This window comes from Tursiops truncatus, chromosome 1, assembly GCF_011762595.2.
Source record: "Tursiops truncatus isolate mTurTru1 chromosome 1, mTurTru1.mat.Y, whole genome shotgun sequence".
In the NCBI taxonomy this organism is placed as follows: Eukaryota; Metazoa; Chordata; class Mammalia; order Artiodactyla; family Delphinidae; genus Tursiops; species Tursiops truncatus.
This window is the reverse complement of record NC_047034.1, coordinates 8,632,288-8,657,535: the sequence shown is the minus strand read 5'-3', so window position 1 is coordinate 8,657,535 and position 25,248 is coordinate 8,632,288. Positions and strand designations below refer to the sequence as shown.

The 25,248-nt window shown below is 35.8% G+C and overlaps 2 protein-coding genes across 3 annotated transcripts in view; one reads left to right on the top strand and one right to left on the bottom strand.

The window, feature by feature from the left end:
* CDC73 (cell division cycle 73) overlaps window positions 1-25,248 on the top strand; it is a 92,137-nt gene that overhangs the window by 36,504 nt on the left and 30,385 nt on the right.
* Window positions 5,493-13,125, bottom strand: B3GALT2 (beta-1,3-galactosyltransferase 2). 2 transcript variants are annotated; one of them, XM_019920527.3, is made up of 2 exons: window positions 12,597-13,125; window positions 5,493-8,108 (listed from the first exon to the last, which is right to left on the bottom strand). In XM_019920527.3, exon 2 carries the CDS (start codon window positions 7,985-7,987, stop codon window positions 6,719-6,721), a length of 1,269 nt encoding a protein of 422 aa, XP_019776086.2. In that variant the 5' UTR covers window positions 7,988-8,108; window positions 12,597-13,125; the 3' UTR covers window positions 5,493-6,718. The 2 variants fall into 2 exon arrangements, with proteins under 2 accessions (XP_019776086.2, XP_073656325.1); XM_073800224.1 differs by lacking the exon at window positions 12,597-13,125 and adding an exon at window positions 8,535-8,666.

The following is a 25,248-nucleotide window of genomic DNA, read 5'->3' as shown; positions in this document are numbered from 1 at the left end:
GATGCCTCAAACACTAAAGAAGAGAGGAGCTGTTAGGCATTCACTAGCCTCAATTTTTTTTTCTATTTTCCAAGTATTGTTGTATCTTCATTGGCTTCAGGATTAAAAGCCATATTTTAATAGGTACTATAAGTCTTCATGAGGGTTTACCTGTCTCTCTCTCTTTTTACCTTTCTGGCATCAGCTCATACCAATCTTCCTCTTTATTTTTGTGCAATGGTTTACTCTAACCTCAGGGCCATTGTACCTGCTGTTCCTTCTTGGAATTGTTCCCCTTTTGCCTGATTAACATCTAGTTATTTCTTAGATGTTAACAAACGATTCTTCTGAGAAGGCTTTTCTGACCATAGGTCAGGTCAGTTCCCGTTATATGCTTGCAAAGCACTGTGTATCTTTCCTTCATGACAGATATCATAGTTGTCCTTTCCACTTACTTGTATGAAGATCTGTTACATGGCTTTCTCTGTCAAAGGAGTATTATGGCAGCAACTTAATGATTGTTTTTGTTTATCATTGTATCTACAGCTCATGTATTAATGCCTAGGCTCTCAGTAAATATTTATCAAGTGAGTGGCCTTTTGGATGTTTCTTCAACGCTAAGGAGGACTGGACTCAAGAATTTCTATTAACCTAGTGTTAGAGTTCTGGAACATAGCATGGTAAACTGGTCTGTTTGGGAAGTGATCCTAGGGATTTCATCTGCATTGAATTTCTATTGAGGAAAGTTAACACTTCTTGATCTTCTTCAGCATCATGGTCCCTGCTTAGAAATGCACTGTCATGTGAGGGACCTTCACATTTGTGGAACTGATTATAGTAATTATTTCCAGAATACTTGTACTTTCTTTTTGTCAACATATATTTACTTATATGTTGCTTTATTTGCAGTGTGGGTGAGCCCATATATAAGCCAGTGGTTGAGTCTTACTTATTTTTAAGGCTTCAAAATCAGTTTTTCACTATAGAGAAAAATTGATTTTGACACCTTAAAAATAAGTTTCATTTCAAATAAGATGAAAATGCTGCCAACAAAAAAGGGGAGGCTCTTTTATTGAGTCAAATTTTAGTTCACTGTTTCTAATCTAGGACTTTTTGTTTGTTGATTGCTTTGAGGAAGAGAGGATACATTATGGAGTGAAGTAAAAGGCAGCAGTAAGATCAAAAGATTGGGTAGAGAAATTAACTTTAGCAAGGAAGAGAGTCATTCATGGGCCCTGCTGCTATCCAAGGATTTCAGGGATTTTGATATTTATCCTAAGAACATTGGGAATCCATTGAAGCGTTGGGATGATGTGAATAGTTTTGTGGTTTTGAAAGTATCATTCTGGCAGTAGTATATGGGAAGCAGATTGGGTGACTGTGAAGAAACCAGTTGTAAAAGTTTTGCTCACTTGAACTACTAGAGCGGTAAGATGAAGAAAAGTGGGTGGATTCCTGTGAATCCAGGTTTTGGGGATAGAGTGATACGGGTGATAGTAAGAGAAGGAAGTGGTGAGGATGACTCTGGATATTTTCGTGTGGCCACTGACTGGATATAGCCATTCACTCAGACAGGAAATGTTATTTTAAAAGTTTTAAAATTTGGAGATGAGAGAAGATAACTGGATTTAAATGTACTGTTAAATGTGTGTACTTAAAGACACTCAGACATACAAATACTTTAAATTTGGGGTTATGCTTATGAACTTTGATTAAGAAATTCATTTTATTTTTGTAAAAATTAACTTTACTTGTCTTTTTGGCCCAGTTATTAGCTTTCTCTTTTCAGTGTAGAGGAGTCATTCATTCTCTTCCCTCCTTTACATAAATCTACCAGGAAGAAGGTTGTAGGTTTTTTTTTTTTTTTTCTTTAGCCTTATCAGGAGACGAAAAGATCTCTGATAAAGGAATAGTTTTAAACAGCAGATGTGAAGGTATGGTCAGGCTTCTCTGTTCATTCATTTCTAAGCTTAGACAGCATTTTACAGTGCAGGGGGCTCAGGCAGCTGTGCTGATGGTTACTTCCGTGTTGGTGGTTACTTGGGAGACACGTTGCCTCTCCCCCACTGTGGTGTGACTGTAGAAACACAGCTCCCAAGCCTGTTTCCCTGATCCCTCTTCAGTAATAAGGTATCTATAGCAACATGCTCTCCGCTATATTATGTTATATGCACAAAAACTACTTTGTTTTCTTGTGAGGCCTGGCCATGAATATGGATTATGAACAGCTCTAAAATTTTCAGCCTGTTTTCTTTAACAGAAAGTTGTTCTTGGATCCCTTTACTCTCCTGACTTGTTCAGGTGGCAAAGCACACAGAGGGCATGGTGTTATAGAGCATTCTGAAGTCATCATAGAACCTAGGAACGACTTTATCACTGCAGCATTTGCTAGTGGTAGGTTTTCTGTCACTTAGCATTCTTTGGTTAAAAATTGACTCTGACTAACTGAAACCAAAAAAAAAAAGTATCAGAATATTATAGGTGAGTTCAAAAAATTAAAGAATCAAGTGGTAGAAGGGACAGGAACCGTAGCACCTCTGGGATCTAGAGAACAAGAATCAGTGGGTAGTTTCTGCAGGGTGCTGAAGTTCAAGTGAATCAGCTCCAGTCATTTTCTTTGTGTGCGTGTGTTTGTTTCCTTCAGGATTCAGATTGCAATAAGAGAGGGTCTTTGGTTATCTTGGCTAGTGCAAGGCAGGGTGTCTTGATTGAAAGTTTTCCTAGAACTTTCTTATTTGAGGGTGGGGTAGCTCCCCAAAGGAAATCTGCCAGTATGTTAGAAAATTCTCATTGCCATCAGAATCTCATGCTAATTCTATTATCTATATTCAAATATATGTTTTTACTAGCATTTTAGGTATGACAGTGAAGCAAACAACCCTTATTAGTTTTATTGTATAAATTAGTATCTTTTAAACATTTAATTAAAAACATATACAAGCATGAATTTAAGATTTTGCATATAATGTTATAGCTTTCTGTTACTTAACATTTATTTTTTGTGATGCCATTGATTTATTTTCATTTTTCAACGTTTAGGATACTTTCTCAAGTGAAATTCAGACTGAGAATCTATAGGCTTCAGTGAGAAGTTGAAATAATTAGATTAATAAACAGATGGAGGCAGTTGCTTTCACTCTAGTTGTCCTTTAGCTCAGGCATTTGCTGGTGGAGGAAGGGGAAACACTTCCTGCAAATACAGAAACGTTTTTCTTCCTTCTCTGGCAAATCGGATCTTGAAAGTAGTAAGGTGTAGAGTTATATCGTGCTTGGGGAAGGGCGTGTGTGTGTGTGCTGATGGAGTGCGCAGCAACAGGTTCCTGGCCGAAACTTAGAATGGCCCCTGTTAGTATTTGATGCACATTACCCGTCTTCCGAGAGTCATGTTAAGCGATACACTGATACTCTGTGAGGTGTGTTAGAATATAGGTATGGTAGAGATTTTTTTTTTTGGCTTCTTAAATCTGTGTTAATTTAATAGTCAAATTTTGTAGTTAAGCAGTAAAAACTGAAAACAAACCTGAACCAGCTGGATAAATCAGTTTTACCACCTCATCACCAAACAGTAGGCGACTAACCAGTAGAGTGAGTAAATGCGGTGCTACTTTTGACTACTAACAATGATCAAATTGTACTTCAAAAGAAGCACCTTTTACATAATTTCTAAGTGCCACCTGCCTGTTGTTTACAGATGTGTCTCAGTGCCCAAAGGAGCAAGAGATAAGCAGTAATTCTTAGCTTTTCTGAGTTTCTGGCCCCCAGACATCAGCAACTGAAAAGGAGAAGAAAAAATAACTGAGGGATCAGATTTCCTCTCCTTCTCCTTCTCTTTATTTGCACCTGACATCAGGCGTCCCTCCAGTGTGAGAAAACAGTTGTGATGCCTGGAGATCCTAGCAAAAGGTGAAGAATAAGCATGGAATAGAAGAGAGGACAGGCCGTTTTTGCTTAGCTTTTTAGACCCTCTAGCAGGAGTCATATGTGAAGTATGTAGCAGAATAGCATAATGGTTAAGAGTCTTTGCAGTGGAACCCTGCTGTTTTACTAGCTGTGTGATCTTAGGTATTTAACCTCTTGTACCAGTCTTTCTTACCTCTTAGTGTTACTTATAAGGATTATACGAGATATGTGTGTAAAGTGCTTTAACACGGTACCAGGCACACAGCGTACTCTCAGTCAGTAAATAGTTCCTGCTGCTGTGTTGGTATTATTTTTATAGGGGTTTTGGTAATAGATATTAATAAGACTCCAGTTGATTTTTTGTGATTGTACTGTATAATCAGAGGAGAAAGAAAATTTTTTTGCTTGAATTAGAATTTCATCACCTATATAATCTTGATCAAAATAAACTAGTAAGTATTGAAAGTTTTGGTATTTTTATCTTCCACAATATCTCGTAACACTTCGAGCATAAAGATTACATGGTTGTTCCTTCCTGTAATTTTTTTCTTTGACCAAATGCAAGTGCTGTCATTTAAAATTATATTTTCATGCATAGTAAAAATTACATAGTACTGGGCATGAATAAGGCACAATTAATATTTGGTGAGATGTTTAAATACTGTATTTTTAAATATCATAATATGAATTTGAAAATCATATTTTGCTGAAGTCAGCTTGCATATTCAGAATGGAAGGTCAAAAATAAATTAATAGCAGAATACTTATTTTAAAATAAAGATTTTCAGCAGTACTAAAACACTTGTTATTTGATTCAGTGCTCTTTGAGAACTTGGAGTGTCATGAGATTCCAAGTCATCTTTTTTAGACTTGAATTTTTCTGGAAGGAAAATACTATCTCTTAAAGATACTGCACTGTAATAATAATTTGTACACAATAGTGTTTGGATTGTATCTGAGTACATACCTGTGGATGCATACATGCATATACATATACTTTTAAGAAATAAAACTTCTGAAGTATTAAGGAGAGGATTATACTGAGGGAAGGATTCCTTTTGTCTTTCATCACACTTACGTAATTTGGTATTATCCTTTTATGTGTGACCTTTCTTTAGTAATTTTGGTATTTAGTAATTTTAGTCTTTTTATAACCATACAGAATAAATTAAGTGAAAAACAGACCTTACCAAGAGCTGGGGGGTTATTTAGCTCAACATTCAGAATTATTCTATGTAGAATAGAACACTTAGACAACTGAACTGAAAGTGGGAGATAAGTTGAGTATAAATAGAATTCAACGCATTAAATGATAAGTACTGAAGCAGTCTCTGTGGTTCTGAACTGTAACATGTTAGAATTCTGTTTTGGTGGATAACTCTTCAGAATAGAATCAAGGATGAAAATGATTGTTATTAGAATTAGGATAAGTGACATCCTCACTGAGCAAGATTGATAAATTTATACACTTGTTTAAAGTAAAAACACCTTTTTAAAATTAATGGGTTAGTATTTCCTGATTTTAAAATTTATAATGGAGCCATACAAATTGTGAAGCATTTGGACCATAACACTCAGTAAAGGTTTTTTGTTTACCTTTTTTATTAAAAACTTGATAAAAGTGCGTTGTATACATTGTTCATCCTAGAATCAAGTGTTCATCAAACATTTGTAGTTTTCCCCCATCCCTCCCAAGAAAGTTTTTAATCAGTGGTGCAGAATATTTGTCATCCACCAAATTAAAAACTGCAGGTTTGTAAACTTGGCACTCAGAGAAAGAAGTAGGTGCCGTAAAATGATTAAGTACTGGCATGTGTACACCTGCTGTCAGGAAATAAACTTCCCATATGTTGCAGTTTGGCAGACATGCATCTTAAAATGTATTGAATGAAACTGCCGCTGCACTCTTTATCCTTTATCTTTTTTCAACAGTGCATCCTCTTTGTGCCTGTAAGTAATCACTTTTGCTTCAGTTAGAGGAAAATGATAGATTTTTTCAGATATGCTTGAAGTTAACTGGTGATGCTCCTTGAGAGTGCAGTAACTGGTTGATTGAGTAAATCATTGAAGTTCTAGCTTGGCCCTGAACACCAATGAGGGAACAGATGTTCTATTTTGAAACATTTAATTTTTTTTTTTATAAAAATGTGAGCCTGAGACACATTGATTTTTTTTTTCACATTTTATCACGTCATGTCAAAATAAATTCCCCCAGTATATGTGCGTATTGATAAAAGAAAATGAATATCTCAATTGTTTTTAAAAAGTAAATACTTAGATGAGAACTGCATTGATGAAACATCTGAACTTTATAAATATGTTTATGGAATAATTCAACTAAATCTTATTGCATGGAATATGGTTTTTAGAACCCTAGAATAGGTCAAAATTTGTCCTTTGCACAATTATAAAGTTTCCTTAAAATTGACAATAATGTTTTATTTACATTTAATTATATTGAAATGAAAAACTGAATCCAAAGTCTTTTGACTGTATCCATTTCTTAAATTAAAATTTATGTGGAAAACATATGCAAATACACCTTCTTGGCCCCTAACGTAAGAGTTGAACCATTGATGTATGCACGCCTGTTATTGCATGTTAATACACAGAATCCCCTTATGTGGATTTTTAGTAGATTGTTTGGGATACCTTTTTGTTATATCGTGTTGTATTTTTAAGAATTACCTTCTTCAGAAATTAAAAAAATATTTTTGGATTCCTTTATGCGATGAGTTTTAACTAAAACTTGTCCTATGGATGTAATCAGTTTTAACTATACATGCTTTAGCAATATTTTACAGATCGCACGTTTGGGAAAAAAAAAAAGTTGTCTTTTCTAGTGGAGTTTGCGGTGGCGATACCTGCCTGCCTTTTCTTTTGCTGCGTTGGCACAAGCGTTGTGCTTATTTTGTTGTAAATGGTTCCAGTATTTTATCAGTTCACTAGGCTGGAACTGATGAGAGGTAATTAGGTGGCTGTATTTACAGCTTGAATAAGAAACTCGCCAGTGATTGAACACAAACTCATTGGGAGGGGGGACAGGATCAATTCTCAACTTGGCAAGACAGATCCCTACATATACATCTTCCAAGTGCAAACGACGGATGCTTAAAGAAACTTTAAATATCTTCTCTGCCAGATCTCCAGAAAAAACATAACCAGTCCCAGAACAGAAGACAGGATAGCGCTCACTTGGGTAGAGGTCTGGTGGCATGTACCACTTGCTGTCTTTGTTTCTGTTGGGTGCGTATCCCCTCATTAGGTAACCAGTAAAATAGTTATGTCTAGGAGGCAGGTCTGGCTTGAGTAACTTAAGTATTAAATATTCGGTGTTGACAAACATGTCACTGTCAGTTTTCATAACATATGGAATATGTGGACAGTATGTGGCAACCCAGTTCATGCCCATTAGTGTTTTAATGGTCAGATTATAGTATGTATCTAAATATTCCTGTTGAATTATGTCATGGTATTGTCTGCTTTCTTCCAGGATTGCACGTTGAAGGTAGCCATTTAACTTAATACTTACACCCAACAAAAAAATTCGTGTGATTTGGATACCAGGTGCTAGACTTTCATTGCCCCAAGTTTGCCGAATAGCTTTTCTAGCTTCTATCTGTCCAGGTTCTGCAGCTATTAGTAGTATTAAAAAAGGGCTTTTCTCCTGGCATTTTGCAGGTTCATTGATAAGGTATTTGAAATGGTAAGAATTTGGATGTCCAGTGCCTTTTTCATTGTAAATACTTCCGTTGGCACTGAGTGTATTCTCCAGCCCTGTAACTCCTTGTGGTGACAGATCTGTGTTATTGGAGTTAGTTGCTGTTTGAGGCCTCAGAGTCTGCGGGACTGTTTCTTTCCAAATGTTCCGAAGAGAGCTGTGGTTTGTCTCACTTTTTGTAGAACGAAATCCACGGAAAGTGTATGTCACAGGGTTTTCTTTGAATCCAGTTCTGCCTGGCAGCCAGTCATGATGATTGAAAAACAAAAACATAGCAAAAAGAAACACGAGAGAAAGTACACCAATAAGATGGGTACGGAACAGAGACCTCTTGGCATTCCAGCTCATCTTTGCAAAGCAGCAGTGTCTTCTTCTCCACTGAAGCATGTTGTTAATATCCAGTAGTGGATGAGAGATCGGTGGCTGAGATTGTGTTCTTCTCCTGAATCAGTACTGTTCTTTGGTAATCATTTTCTAATGCTGTCACGTCGTCTCCCTCGCAGTCATTCTATAAAGATGAAGCATAAACGTTTACAGAATGGAAATATCACAGAACTGCTTGAAAGAGACTAATAAAATTAGGGCACATGGAAATTTTTAAGCTGTGAAAATAGGATAACCCAGGAACAACGTTTATGATTTGTCTTCCCTTGGCAACGTAACATCGTGAGAACAGGATTAATTTCTTTAAAAATACACCTTTGGAGCACAGTGACCACTTTAAAGAGAGGTGAATGGATTGATTTTCTTCCACTTATTTCATCATCTATCTCAGTAGCTCTGGTCACTTGGAATTGTTGACTTAAGTTAAAGATTAAAAGTTGTATGCATGGAGAAGAGGAAAATGCTGCTAGATCCCTGAGAGAGGCCATGTAAGGAGGCCTGAGACCAGATGGAAAATTTATTGGCATTAATTAAAATTGATTTGACATACCGTTGGTGGTATGGTGCACAGTCAGCGGCCTTTTTTGTAAAATGGTCATGTATCAGTTGTGGGACAGACGGTGCAAGGTTGATTATGGCAGAGTTTTGTTAGTCACAGTACACTGCTTGGCATGTTTCCGTTGGCCCCTACTGTGTCGAGAAAGTCAGTGAGAAGACGCACCTGTCAGAATTAATGTTCAGGGTTCAGTAACTTCAGTGCAGGATTTTAAGACAGTAATAAATGATGGATATTTGCAAGTACTCTTTTCTCATGTTAACCTTCCACTTCAGACATGAGGTATTCAAGAGATCATTGTCCTTACTTAGATTTATGATTGATTTTTATAATATAGCAACTAATTATCTTTAATTATCTGTGGACTTCACAGAGTACTATCACGTATCTCAGTTGAATCTCCATGTTAGAATAAAACAAAGAACTGCTTTGAACAGTCTTTTCAGATTTCTTACAAAATACAGACACTAGGTATTATTGTATCCCCAACTATTTAAAATTTTAAATTTCACAAAATGCATCTTAAAAGATTTTTGAGTTATGCTGTGTTCTACATTTGCATGTAGAGAATTTTTTACATTTTTAGGACTTCTGCTAGCATGACACTTAGAGCCCTACATTTAGAAAAAAAAATTTATGAGATGTCAATATGGGAAGTTCACGATGCCACATATTAAGAACTGGTCTTTGAACAAGTTTTTTTAGTGCATAGCACAAATTGGTTCATGTTTTTTCAGTTTGTTATTTTTCTGGATCAAGGCGTGGGGGTAAAGGATGGGTAAGGAGCTGTAGCTTGAATTCTATTAAAAGAGAAAACAAACCTTTTTGTGTAATTTTATCAACTTTTTATTGTGAAAATTGTTTCTTTATGTAAAAGAAAACTGGTCAATTAAAAACATTTATTGTAGGAGCGTTTGTTTATTTGAAATTATATATACACATATGAATGTGTTTTTGTAGCCTGTGATATTGAAAGGTTTATGGTTAATACCAAATTTGCTTAACCTCGGTAAAAAATTCAATTATTTGGGGAAAATAATGGCATTTACATGGAAGTCCTCATATAATTGAATAACTAGAATAGCACTCATATAATGTAAAGTATTTTGAAAATATTGATGGGAAGTGTTAGACTCCTGTTCTAGCAGAAGCCACTAGGAGGAGCAAGCAGGTGGGGATTCGAGCATCTCTGAAGCGTAACAGTACAGGCGCTAGCTTTTGATGATTTCTAGTATCTGAGATTATGTAGTGCTTTTAGAAGTTATGGTGTTTCTCAAATGTAAGAAATTACATTAATCATTTTGTGAGATAGGAGCAGTGTTTTTCTTCCTTAAGTTTTCAGATTTAAAAAAAATAGAATCTACTTATTTATTAGAATTTATTTACCTGGATTTTAATTTCACATTGCTCTGATGAAGACTAAGACACTTCACCATACCAGTAAAACATAGTTCTGTGGTGAGCTCAGTTGAAAATAACAGAGCTGAGTGTTCTGGTTTAGAAACTCACTTTTCTCCTCCTTACACTTGTAAATAGTTGGCCATTCTGTTTAGATGAGGAGACTCTTTCTAAGCTTTTATTTTCAAATGAAATATTAGATAAATAGTAATAATTTCCCTCCACCCCGTAAAGAAGCCAGTAGATACAAGGGTAATGTGTGTAAATTTAAAAGAAACAAAAGTTGCTTTTAAAATTTATTTGATAATCTATTTTAAACATTCCAAAGCTAAATTAAATGTGTCAGCTTTCTCTTGATATAGAATGCTTGGAAACTGGTTGAAGTCTAATCATTTAGATCCTTTAAAAGTGTAAACTTGATGGTTTAAGAAGCAATAAATAGAAGGTCAGATGTTTGAATGCATGTTTGAATAAAGGACTGAAAAAATGAATGAAGGTAAATATATTAGTAAATTGTATTTTTATGAAAACATTATACCTGAAGTGATGTTTCTAAAGTATTTCAATGTTACAGAAAACAGCAAATTATTATATATTGTAACCTGGCATACATGTAGTTTATGGTCCTATGTGATTTTGTAGCGATAGGTGATAGAGATGCATCTTAATGTAAATTCATGATATTTGTATGTTTGTAAATATCCAGCTGCTCAGGCTTGAAATCCATATATACTCATTTCTTAATCTCCCGTTGGTAAATGTAGTGCATGTGTCTAGCCTTAAAAAAAATTCTTTATTAAACATTTTTCAGATATTTACCATAATTTTACTGTTAAAAAGAAAGTACAATTAAAGTAACTATTCCTCCTTTTATTAAAAGATAAAATTATTCTCCAGTTACTGCCTGTTGTACATTAATTCTTAAGAAGTGGGAACAAGACCAGAAAGTTAAAATATTTTGACATTCTAAATAGTTTTGCACTTTTACATTTTCAGCGTAGAAATAGCTTTGATTTGTCTTTTATGGGTTTTTATGGTAATATTATCAAGTGATTAATATGTATTTACATCTTATGGATTGACGCTCACGGAGAGGATGTTACTATAAAATGTTCCGTTACTTCTCCCTCTCTCTTTCCCTCTCTCTGTCACACACACACACACACACACACACACACACACACACTCACACACACACACACATGCTGTTTTTATTATTTGGCTTCTAAAAGTGATAATATCTTAGTCTGTGGGAACAGTTCTAGATTTAAGGGGTGCTTGAATAAAAAACTCTACACTCTTGTTTTGAGATAGCCAGCTTATAAAAATGTTTAATTGGTGACTTTAACATTGAGAGATAAAGGTACTAAGAGAGACTTGAGGTTTTTTACAACCATATTTTTTTTGTTTGTTTAATACCATCTGGTTTCATTCCTTAATGGAATAAAAATTCATACTGTGAGTGAGAGTTGATGTTGAGCTCTAATAATAATAGGGCCTGATAGACTTGTTTAATCTTAACTTTAGAATGGAATCCCTACATATGTCTTAAAAATGTTTGCCTTTTGTGATTATTAAATAATAGGTTGAGTTGTGCTGTAAAATTGAGCAAAAATCAGGATCTTTGACGATCTGTAAAAAATTTTAGAAATACCCGAGTTCCTGAGCCATGAGTTGCTATTCTATGATTGTTACTAAAATAGTTTATTAGATTTATTTCTGCCCTGCACACACATACTATGCCAGTTAGTTCATCATTACATATTTATATAACCTGGAAGCACAGTGGCTACATTTAAATTTAATTTTTTGACCTTGTATTGCTGTTACATGGATATTTTTATGACAGAGTATTTTCATATTATGTTTTTGAGTTTCACTTTAAAAATGATCACCAAAACCAGTCTTATATTTTGATCATTTAGAATCAGTCTGTTGCTTAAAATAAAAGCTCACTATTTTAAAAGGGGGTAATTTTAGCAAGTATTGATATTTCTTTGTTTAAAGTTGTATTCGTGAGCATGCAAATCTCCTGAGGTGGTGTGCTGTGCATAAATGCACACTGCCTTCTGTGATCCTGTGCAAATGCTTTCCTTATAGTATCTTACAGCTCGGTGGTACTTAAAATTTGTTGATAGTTTCAGAGTTGGTAAGTTATCTTTATTTAGGGAGATGGGTATGGGAGGCAACATTTTGTTATTAAAAACTGTTCTATATTAAGATTTTGTTTTAAAAGGACTGAAAAAGCTCTTAATATTAAGATCATCTTTGATACTATTTAATGAATTTCACTGCATTGACCTCTTCGATGGCCATTTTTAAGAGAGCACTTTAATTTATTGGATAAGGATTCAACTTGACTTAATTTGATAGAGGATTGCTATGTTTTCTTTAGAGGGCTTCAGATTTTTAATTTCTCAGAGAAGCCTTTAAGCACATCTTGTTACTGTTTGCCTTTTCGGTAATACATAATTACTGCAAGCTACATATTTACTTGAATAAAGCAATGACAGATTTTAAAATCATATATTTAGAAACCCTTTCATAGTTTCAAGGACAGTGAACTGTATGAACTTGTTTATTAGATATTAGTGCCTCCAGGGCTATAAAAAAGTAACAGACATTTAAATGAGTATCACAAACAAGATATCAACATACCTTCCTTGGTCAGGCATTTATGAGGCGAGGATTATGCCCACTGAAGATACTTTTGGCACGCCATCACTTCAGCCAAGATGCTATCGAACATGCGCACCTCCCCCAGCAGTCTGCCTCCTGCGATTGCTTTTCACAGTGTCCAGAGTGTCCATCTGTCTGCTTGTCTTCGAGTTCCCCTTCTTGTTCATATGGGTCCTAGTCTTCTGCGGTTTTTCCTTTCTTTCATTTTCTTTCTCTTTCTTTAAACAAAAGAGCTGTGGTTGTTCGTTCTGTTTGGAGCACTGTCGACTCTTGCTGACAGTTGATGCATTGAAGCTTTTTACATCTGCTGTTTTCCTGGCCGGACAATGCAGTGCTGTATTCTCTTCTCAGTATCCATATTTCTAGTAAGAACACTGAGCTGCAATCAAAAGCAGCCAGAGCTAGAATGGAGTGCTTCGATTGTATTGGAAAAGAACAGGATTTAACTCTCTTTCGTTGTTGCCTGGCAGCTGCAGGAAGGATTTTGAGCAGTTTTACCAGGGTTATAGTCTGTAATATGAAATCCAGGGTTCCTCAGCTGCTGCACAGGCAGGCAGCAGTTTAAATGTGGGCTTGACAGATGCTCTCTCTGACAGAGCAGAATTTAACGTCACTGCTTGGCTGAATCCCACGTGATTGTTTGCATTCATTTTGACTAAAAACCTAAGGTAGGGAGAAGCTTAGAGATTTGCTTCCATGTGCTAAATTATATATATTCAGTGTAAGTGTAGTGATGAGTGAATAATACAAAAATGGGATGATTATGAAATGAATGGTTATAATTTTATCTTTTTCCAGCTTATTTCCTTTTTTTTTTTTAATTTATGCTCAAGCACGGGCTTTCTAAATGTTTTCAGTGTTAGATGTTGGTTTTCATGTTACGTGATTTTATAGGGCATAAGCAATATAAGCTTTGATATGTAACTTAGTGTAATTTAACCCCTTCAGTGCACTCCTTCCCTTGAAGTTCTTTTTCTCAAATAGTTCTGATTTTCGTTTTACTAATATCTAGTTGCGGCTCGTAGACCATTTTTAATCAGTAAAGTAGACATCTTCCCCCCTCCCTCCCCCCACCATTTTCTAGGATTTATGTAAATCAGCTGCTGTGGATTGCTTTACTGACACGTGTTGTGATAGCCCACTTCTTTTTCACTCTTGTGCAGTTTCTAGTGTTCTTGAAGGCAGCAAAACTTTATTTTTAATCACTTTTTAATGTCAGCATTTATTTTTTCTTTTTCTTTTTCTTTAAAATTACATGTATGGCGGAATTCAAAATGATGTAATGGATAAAGCACACTTGTACAGGATCTTCTTGGTGGGTAATGAGGTTTTACTAATCATGTTTATTTGTCCTAATATTTCAGGATGGTTTAGTAACTTGCCATCAAGCAAATTTTTCAGTAAACACTAGATATTCACTCTTAAATATTTTGTATGATTAGTCTGTTGGGCACCTTGCTGCTTTTTTTTCTGCAAGTACTGGGGCATTGTCCTTTTTTTTTTTTTTTTTAAATAACCTGAATTATCAGTTTTTCCTCTGAGACTTTAGGGACCTTAACTCATAGAAATTTACCATTTTGAAACTTACACTGTATATTTGTAGTCGTATATTTTTCATCCCACCTATCTTCCCCAGTAATGTGTGTTATTTCAAATATAGATTTACATTTTCTCTAATATTAAAAATTTTTTTGTCCTCATTATGTTTTTTAGTATAGCTGATGAAATGTGTTTTGTAGTTTTAGGAATCCTAAGACTTTTTTAAAGGAGTATATGTGATTTTCCTAGAAATGTTAGAAGGAACAGTAAGAGTTTTATAAATGGGAAATGTAAGGCCTAGAGCTTTGACTCTTTCTGGTTAAGTGTGAAGGAGAGAACTAAAACCTAGGTTTCTTGGCATGTAGTCCCTAAGTCCACCCATATTACATGCTCACTACTCTCTTTTTAAAAAAATTAATTTATTGTTTTTTGGCTGCATTGGGCCTTCGTTGCTGCGCACAGGCTTTCTCTAGTTGTGGTGAGCGGGGGCTACTCTTCGTTGCGGTGCGCAGGCTTCTCATTGTGGCGGCTTCTCTTGTTGTGGAGCACGGGCTCTAAGCATGTGGACTTCAGTAGTTGTGGTGCGCGGGCTCAGTAGTTGTGGTGTGCGGGCTCAGTAGTTGTGGTGCACGGACTCAGTAGTTGTGGCTCACGGACTCTGGAGCACAGGCTCAGTAGTTGTGGCGCACGGGCTTAGTTGCTCCACAGAATGTGGGATTTTCCTGGACCAGGGTTCGAACCCTTGTCCCCTGCACTGGCAGGCAGATCCTTAACTGCTACGCCACCGGGGAAGCCCACACTACTCTTATTAAAAAAAAAAAAACTACTCTTTTTTTTTTAAAAAAAAATTAGACTTAGGTGGCAGAGTAATGCTTAAGTGCCTACTTAAAATAACTTATTTTATAAAAGTATAAGTGGCTTGTAGTAGATCATTATTTATCAATAATTCCTGACGTAGGATTTGACTATGCAACTAGCAGCAGTGACTAAATTCATGTTGTGTGCTAAGCCTACTTGAGCTGTTATATAAATGACTTTTTTTCTCATAATTGTTTATTATTGTAATACCCATTTTAAAGATGAGGAACCAGTGTTTAGAGTTGTAAACTAATAAGCCCAAATATCAGATGATTAGTGATGAGAAAGAGTCCAGCTGGGAATTAAAGCAAGATTAATAAGTCCTTATCCTCTCTTCTTAACTATTATGCTGCATGGCACTGCTGGAGAAATTGTGGGACTTCTTTCCTATTACTAGCACAGCATACCCAGAGATCATTCATAGCAGTATAAATGGATGTTTGTATTTTTGCTTTAATCACTTGATCAGCAAATACATATCTGATCAACTACTGTGTGCCAACATTTGCAATTAGGCACAGCTTATTAAATGTTAGAGATACAAAGATGTTTTAGTTACATTCCCTGCCCTTTCTCCAGGAAGGATAAAGCAATTATTTGTGGCTGTTCTTTTGATTGGACTCTTTTTTGATGCCCACTGGATTTCTTATGGATCTTGATTATTAAGAGAACTCCATAGGTAACCTGCTGGTTAGTGGTTCCCTGCAGTATTAGGTGCAGTATTAGGCCCCTGAATTCCCAGTGGACTATTGTCTCAACTGTGCTTGTGATGGGAAAGTGTTTACACAGCAAAGGAGACTCCTGAAAGCTAATGAAAGGGTACCTGTGTACTGAATCAGAATTTACTTTAAACTTCTAGGTACAACTGCATCCTGTTTCTTATGTTTAAGTTAAGCTGGTTAGGAACTTTACAGAAAAACAGCAGACGTGAGATAAAAGTTCCTTTAGTGACTTTTTCTAGCAACCTGCATGTTTCCAGCCAAGAGAAATGGTAAAAATCGTATGACAGGCAAGCTTGTAGAAGTTCTTCCTTTAGTCTGATTTCTTTTAACATCTGATTTCTATGGTTAAACTTTCTCAGTAAATGTGACAGATTTCTTTGTCAGACTCAGCAAACTGGCAGCTATTTTGTTAAGTTTTATAGTTATAGATGTCTTGTAATTTTTACTTGCATAGGTCTGTTTTTTAATTTTAGAACACATCCCTGGTGGGAAAATAGATGGATATTACTATTATATATGCATTATGGCCAGCATTGTCCAGGCTCATTTTAGGATTTTCCTGGGCATGTCTAGAATATCCCCTAAGGAGCCAGAATTTAAAGGCAGGATTTGCTATGCCTCCTAACTCTTAGTTTCTACTGGGTACAGAAATAATTATTACTTTTTTATTCATGTTGTTAATAGTATCTGAGTGATTATTACATGATCAATCAGGTACAGATTTGTTCAATATGTAATAGGAAAGACAAGTATTATACTATTCATGTATCTATATAAATTCAACTAAATGTCCTTGGTAAAAAGAACAAGGGAGAAAGGGTTGTGGGGAGAACACTTCAACCATGGTGGGTGATTTCTGTTCACTGAGAATGAGCTAATAGCCTTGAGTAATGTGAGGAGGGGAACATGAATCTGGTTTTCCCTACATTAGTCTCCATTCCTGTTTGTGCTTTAGTCTGACTCTTTAGCCCCTAAATGCAAGCCATTTATTTCACCTGAAGAACTAGCTATCTTTTTCCAGTGCTGGAGAAAAATCTTAATGTTTTGGATTAGGTGTAATTTCCAACGTACTACTCTGAAAAATTCCATTTGACACAGTTATTTAGATACCAATTTTAATTTTATTGAGATCAATCAGCAATTTTGCGTAGCAGTGTTTGCTTGGAGTTTATATCTCTTGACTGTTTTGACTCAAAATCAGATGACATCTTTTTCATTGCATAAAGGATTTGGACAAATAGCATATTTTTGGCTATTTAATATTAGTAGTTTTCCATTTTTGAAAAAAAATTATTGTGTTTATTAAGAATGTGGCATTTTCCTTTGAAGTTAATATAAGATTTATGAACCAGTTTTGCTTTTCTTTGAACTCAAAGCAGGAATTAGCTGATTGCAAATTAGCAATCTCAGAATGACCACAAGTGTCAGTGTTTGCCTGCCTTACTCTTTCCTTCAGTTTTCACAAGCTTGTGCTGCAGTTTCTCATATTGTTTAAGAATTCCTTTAGACTTGAAAGCAGAGCTAAATTTAAAGTCTCTTTCAAAACTAACTGTAGACACCTTTATCTGGTTTAATTCATACAAACTGTTAATGATCCTAAGGGAAAATGTAAGCATCTAAAATCAGCAGTAATTTGGCAAGTACTTTAATAGTAAAGGCAGGGACTTCGCTGTGGTTCAGTGGTTAAGAATCCGCCTGCCAATGCAGGGGACTTGGGTTCAAGCCCTGGTCTGGGAAGATCCCACATGCTGTGGAGCAACTAAGCCCGTGCGCCACAGCTACTGAGCCTGCGCTCTAGAGCCTGCGAGCCACAACTACTGAGCCCACGTGCCACAACTACTGAAGCCCGTGCGCCTAGGGCCCGTGCTCCGCAACAAGAGAAGCCACGGTGATGAGAAGCCCGTGCACTGCAACGAAGAGCAGCCCCTGCTCGCCGCAACTAGAGGAAGCCTGCGTGCAGCAATGAAGACCCAACGCAGCCAATAAATTAATTTAAAAAAAATAGTAAAGGCACACTTCAGAGATATTTGGGGTTCAATTCCAGACCACTGTAATAAGTGAAATCGCAATAAAGTGAGTCACATGCATTTTGTTTCCCAGTGCATAGAAAAGTTATGTTTACAGTATACTTTGTGCAATAATAGCATTATGTCTAAAAAAAATAATGTACATATCTTAATTTAAAAATGCTAAAACCATGATCTGACAACATGGGGTTGCCATAAACCTTCAATTTGTAAAAAAATGTATCTGCAAAGTGCAATAAAACGAGGTATGCCTTTTTGCTTGTATATTCTTTGGGTTTTTTTTGTTTTTTTACGGTACGCAGGCCCCTTCCGCTGCGGAGCACAGGCTCTGGACGCGGAGGCCCAGGGGCCATGGCCCACGGGCCCAGCCGCTCTGCGGCATGTGGGATCCTCCCAGACCGGGGCACGAACCCGTGTCCCCTGCATCAGCAGGCAGACTCTCAACCACTGTGCCACCAGGGAAGCCCCTGTTCTTTGGTTTCTCAGTAGCATAGCTGTTTCTTTTTAGCACGAATCAGCTAGAATCTTTCAGTTGTTGTTTGACACACATGGAATAGTCTTAGAGGTTAGAGCTGGGGTTATCAATGAAGGCAGTACTGGGCTTGATACTACTTTTCTAGGAGGTGTTCTAGAAGTTTACGAGGGAAGGTGTGTTTGGCTGACAAAATAATTGAAGGGCATTTAGTGAGTGTGGCCAGGGAAGGTAGTCTATAGTGTGGGAGACAATCTTTGAAAACAGCAAGGCCTTCTGAGTGTCTCAGAGAGAGAGAGAGAGAGAGAGAGAGAGAGAGAGAGAGAGAGAGAGAGAGAGAGAGAGAGAGTGTGTGTGTGTGTGTGTGTGTGTGTTCTTTAAATGAATCTAAAGCATAATTGTAATACAGAGTATATTGCTAGGATATTGGTTTCCATTAAAAATTTTACATACATAGGTTAATGTTACCTGTGCATTTAATTTTAAATTGTTAGAGGGGTCAGTGTAAAATATTTCTTACATAGAGTTGTGAAGCCTACTAGGTCTGCACCTTTAAGTTGTTTCAGGCGTCTTACTCCTGACTCCCTGCTCCCCAGCACATGAGTATTTAAAAATATTAACACTATTAATTCATTACAAAGTGTGACCGTTTGTAAATTCAGGTAGATATAATATGTTAGAACTTACAAGTGCACTAAAACTTCACAAAGAAGCATAGTTACTCAAATATAAATTATTAATATTGAAAAATGCTTCTTATTTAATAGCTTTAGTAGATAAGGAACGAATGCAAAAGACAGAAGTAACTAAATAGAATGTTTTCCCCAAAGGGCCTCTTTGAGATGACCTGGGAACATTGAGTATACTTGATTCTAAATTCATGTACGTAACGTAGCTGTCTTCAGAATGATTGTTTATGGTCTGGTTGGCAATAGGGACTTTAGTATAAAGAAACTTTGCAAAGTTTTCAAAACTTTGCAAAAGAGACAGGCAAAGGTTATAGGATTAGGAAGGGGTAAGGGTTGACTTTAGGGTTTGATTTCTTCCCCTCCCTAATTTCTTAGAGGATGCCCAACGGATTCACTTACTTTCAGCAAATACATTAAGCATATACACAAATTACAGGAGCATATGAGATACTGCATCATTAGCTTCCTTTTTTTCAAGAGATTTCTAGACTTGATGGGTACACAAATCATTATAAAGATGGCACAGATAACTAGAAGTAAATGTTATATAGTTATTTACAGTTTTTCCCTTCAGGTAGAGTTTGTCTTGTACAATTCACTGTGGTCTCACTCAGTTTCACTGCTTTGATACTTTTGATATTCCCAATTGGAGTTGGTTTTTTTTTTTTTTGGAGTTGGTTTTTTTAAAAAAAATTAATTTATTTTATTTTATTTATTTTTGGCTGCATGGGGTCTTTGTTGCTGCGCGTGGGCTCCCTCTAGTTGTGGCGAGCAGAGGTTATTCTTCGTTGCGGTGCACGGGCTTCTTATTGCGGTGGCTTCTCTTGTGGAGCACAGGCTCTATGCGCGCGGGCTTCAGTAGTTGTGGCATATGGGCTCAGTAGTTGTGGCTCGCGGGGCTCTAGAGCGCAGGCTCAGTAGTTGTGGTACATGGGTTTAGTTGCTCCGAGGCATGTCGGATCTTCCCGGACCAGGGCACGAACTGTGTCCCCCTGCATTGGCAGGCGGATTCTTAACCACTGTGCCACCAGGGAAGCCCTGTAGTTGGTTTTATGTTACATTTTTATCTGTTTAATTTTTATGTATTTCTAATATTTTATCCCCTTTTAATAAATAAAAAGAGGGCTCACAAATAATACAGTTCCTGAGTTTTAGTGAACTAAAATTTTAAAAATGAAAATTTATATATTTCTGTTTGTACCCTCCATTTTTTTAGTGTCTCCCTGATTATTAATTAACATATTGAGTATGTTTCTTTTTCATAAATATCCTCATAGTAGACTTTGAGTTTTATCTGTATTTCCTCTGTAACTTTTCACAGAATTTGTATTTATTAACATCTCTGGAATTTATAATGTTTCATGACATTTCAGTTGCCTGTCTCAGTATGTGTGATTTCAGATAGTTAAGTATGTACAGGTCTCTGTTTTATTTTAGCTTCCTCAGTCAGTTTCTTGAATCATTAAATGGTAAAACATTGAATATTTTCTTTTAAAGCTTACAATATTGTTATTTCCCTTTCTACCTGTATTGCCAGTAGCTATAATCTTTGGTTCCCAAAACAATGAAATTAATATAATTCCAAACATGTAACCTTCGATAGAGGGAGCTGGTCAGGAGAATATTATTTATTCACACGAAACAAAAGAAGAGCAAATTTATAAGCTATAGAGCAAAATTATGAGCTGTATGCGTTTGAAGAAACATTGAATTATGTCTTCAAACTTAATCAGTTAATTGGACCCTTCGGGTTGTACTGTAATGGCATTGTTCCTATTGAAAAGGTATTACTTACATTAGAATAATGGAATTTCAGAGCAGAATTGGACCTTTGAGGTCATCTAAAAATCTAGTTTCCTCATTTTACAGGCAAGGTAACTAAGACCCTGAGAGGTTGTGATTTTTCTCAAAGGTCTACTCTTAATGTGGCAGGGCCAAAGCTAGAACCTAGAGCTCAAGACTTGTAAATCAAGCTTTTTTTTTTTTTTTTTGCACTGATTTATTCTGTCTCTAGTTAACATCAGTGTATTTGTTTTTAGTCCATGGATCCATAAGCTACACAAATGAGCCTGTGGACCTTCTACCTTACCCGTATCCCTCTGCCACTATAAAAACAATTCTGCCAGTTTTAAGTGAGAATGATAATGCTTTTATTAAAACTCAGTGAGAAAGAATTGTTCATTTGTACCAGAAAGTATGTGATCATTATAGACTTTGGTGTTAAAGGAGATCAGTACACATGCTTTGGTTTGTTTCTAATTGCAGTGCTGTGATTAACATTTCATCTACATTCATGTGGATGTAATTTTTTAATCTACAGATAAACAATTTTTAAAAACCTGACATTTTCCCAGTATGAAAGAATACCTCTTTAAAGATTTTGTGTTCTGTCTCACTCTCGTTTCCTCTCTTTTGATCCAAATTTTTATTGCTGTATTAGTTTGGGTTCTCCAGAGGAACAATCAATAGGATAGATAGATCGATCATAAGGAATTGGCACATGTGCTTAGGGAGACTAAAAAGTCCCAGAATTTACAGTTATCAGGCTGGTGACCCAGGGAAGCTGATGGGATGGTATAGCTTCAGTCTGAGCCTGAAGGACTGAGAGCCAGGAGGGCCGCTGGTGTAAGCTCCCATCTGAGGCTGAGGCAGGAGAATACCCATGTCCCAGCTTGACCACTGCCAGGCAGAGTGAATTCTCTTTTATTTTGCCTTTTTGTTCTGTTCAGCCCTTCAGTGGATTGGATGAGTCCCATCTCCTTTGGGGAGGGCAATCTCCTTTACTCAGTCTGCTGACTGAAATGTTAATCTTATCTAGAAACATCTTCACAGACACATCCAGAATAATATTATAACCAAATGTCTGGGATATTAATTCCTTATCAAATAAATGATTTGCAAGTATTTCCTCCCATTCTTTGGGTTGACTTCTCACTCTGTTGATAGTGTCCTTTGATGCATAAAAGCTTTTAATTTTGATGAAGTCCAGTTTATCTTTTTCTTTTGTTTCCTGTACTTTTTGGTATCATATCCGTGAAACTGATGTCAAATCTAATGTCATGAGGCTTTTACTCTTTGATTTTTTCTATAAGTCTTAAAGTTTCAGCTCTTAAATTTAGGCTTCTGATCCATTTTGAGTTAATTTTTGTATATGATGTAAGATAATGGTCCAACTTCATTCTTTTGCATGTGCATATCCAGTTTTCCCAGCATCATTTGTTGAAAAGACTGTCCTTTCCCCATTGCATGGACTTAGCACTTTTCATGTATGTGAAAGTTTATTTCTGGGCTGTCTTATTCCATTGGTGTATAGGTCTGTCTTTATGCCCTACTACAGTGTTTTGATTACTGTACCTCTGTAGTAAGGTTTGAAATCTGGAAGTTTTAGTCCTCCAACTTTTTTCTTTTTCAAAATTAGTTTGCCTCCTTGGGGTTCCTTGAGATTCTGTATAAATTCTAGGATGAGTTTTTCTTTCTGCAAAAACACCTTTGGGATTTTGACGGGGATTGTGTTAAATCTGTAGATTGCATTGGGTAGTATTGAAATCTTAATATAGTTAATTCTAGCAGTCCATGAACATAGATGTCTTTCCATTTATTTATGGCTTTAATTTCTTTCAGCAACACTTTGTAATTTGCAGTGTACAAGTTTTTTTGCTTCTTGGTTAAATTTATTCTGGAGTATTTGATTTTTTAAAAGCCATTACAAATGGGGTTGTTTCCTTCGTTTCTTTTTTAGATTGCTCGTTGGTAGCGTATAGAAGCGCAGTGGGTTTTTGTGTGTTGATTTTGCGCCCTGCAGTTTTGCTGAAATAGTTGATTAATTGTGGTAGGGCATCTGTTCCCTGCACAACCTCCCCACCCCGGGAATCTTTAGGTTTCTACATATACATCTTGTCATCTGCAAAGAGATACTTTTATCAATTCCTTTCAGATTTTGGATGTCTTTTATTTCTTTTTTTGACTAATGGCTCTGGCTAGAACTTCAGGTACTATGTTGAGTAGAAGTGGGGAAAGTGGACATCTTGTTCCTGATCTTAGGGGAAAAGGTTTCAGTCTTTCATCATTGTGTATGGTGTTAACCGTGGATTTTTCATATATATACACACATATATATATAGCCTTTATGATGTTGAGGAAGTTTCCTTCTGTTCCTGGTTTGTTGAGGGGTTTTAATTTTTAAATCATGGAAGAATGTTGACTTTTGTCAAATGCTTTTTCTGCATTAATTGAGATGATCATGAAGTTTTATCATGAGCTTATTTTCCCTTCGTTCTGTTGGTGTGATTTATTACACTGATTAAGTTCCATATGTTGAGCCATCCTTGTATTCCAGGAATAAATCCCATTTGGTCATGGCGTATAATCTTTTCAGTATGCTGCTGAATTTGGTTTGCTAGTTCTTTTCTTATCTTTGTATAGAGAATGTCTCTTTATGGAAAGAAGATGGTTTAACAGTTATTAGTCTCTCTTTATTTTGGGCAGTGAGCTGGACACACAGACATACATACACACTTACAGACAAATACACACATACACACTTACAGACAAATACACATATATGCACATTATGAATAATTAAATACATATGTAATTATATTTCTAATTTTTCAACTTCTCTTCATTTATTCAGTCACTGGCTTCCTCCGTTAGATTGCCAATCTCATAAGGGCAGGGACCACGTGGCTTCTGTTTATACTGCTGCATTCCCAGTTTCTTGTTTGGTACTTGATGCTCTCGGTGAAAGTATGTGGAATGAATAAATAAATTTTGTTTCAGTAATCTTCTGTGATATTTTTACCATCTTCATTTAACAGATTAAAGCAGTTTAACCAGTATAACACTAGTGAATCAGTAATGCTAAGGTATGGATTTGTTTTAATTAATTACTTAATGTATATTTATTAAGCATATATACCATGCATCAGGCTCTCTATAACAGGCATTGGACATGTGATGGACAGTCCCTGACCTCAAGTAATTGATGGTCTGGTTGTAAGAAGTAGACAAGTAGTTATATAGCATAATGAGAAATTTGATAGAGGTATCAAATCTATATATTTAACAGGCATACCTCGTTTTATTATACTACGTGCTTTGCTTTTTTTTTTTTTAAATAAATTGAAGGTGTGGCAACCCTCCTTGTCAGAGGATGGCTAGCATTTTTAAACAATAAAGTTTTTTTTAATTAAGGCATGTACATTTTTTAAAGTCATAATGCTATTGCACACTTAATAGACTACAGTATAGTGTCAACATAACTTTTATATGCACTGGGAAACCAAAAAATTTTGTGACTCACTTTATTGTGATATTAGTTTACTGCAGTAGTATGGAACCAAACCTGCAGTGTCTCTGAGATATGCCTATATAGATATACTATACTATATTTTAGAAATGTGTCAGCTATTTTCTGTATTGGCAAACATTGTATACATATACCCCCAGGTTATGACAAGTCTACTTAAAATTTGTGTTGAAGTGTTTTGTTCCTGAAACCTTTAGTGCTTTTCAGCCTCATTGTGATTTGCTCAGAGTTGCAGTTTCCTTTTTGTACATAGTTTTTCCAAAATACTTGAAGACTCACTCAGTGAACTTAAAAATTCAGTTGCTGAAAGAAAAAAATCCTGATACTTGAGAATTCTGAATATCAAATCCAGATTTCATGGGAATGAGTTACTTTTTAAAAAGAAAAAACATGCAACTGTAAATTAGTATTTGTTTACTTTTTAAAACATATTACTTTTCCTCTCATAAGTACAGTAGTCAAAGAGGTAGATTATAAACTCCTAGAATCTGCATATATATTCTGTATGTTTTCCTCATTAAGCAATTTCAGTATTTCATTAAGTTTCATATAAATAGCAATTTTCAAAATTAAATATAGTATATTTTGCATACTGATACTTGTAACAAATATTCTTTCTTATGATATTTTATATTATGGTTTTATTTTCTACTTGTTTAAACAGCAAATACCACTGTTCTGTCTCCCAATACCAGAAGATTTTAGGTTATCTCATTTGCTAAAAGAAGGCAAGGAAGGACTGTAAACAGTTTACTTTGTTTTTGTCTTGTCACATTTTGCAAATATGATTCTATCACTATTTCCCCCATCCCTTTTTATCAGTTACTTCTTTTCCAGAATGCATCAAGTCTTAGTGAAATTGTAATGATTCTGACTTTTTAAGAGAAAGCAGGTTTTCCTCTCCAGTTGGCACAACTTGTCAGCTCTTTTAGTTGTTTTTGTGCTGTTACTTTTCTTTTCCCAGCTGAGTAGTATTTTCCCCCCAATCCAGATATCTTTAAAAATATAGAACTGTC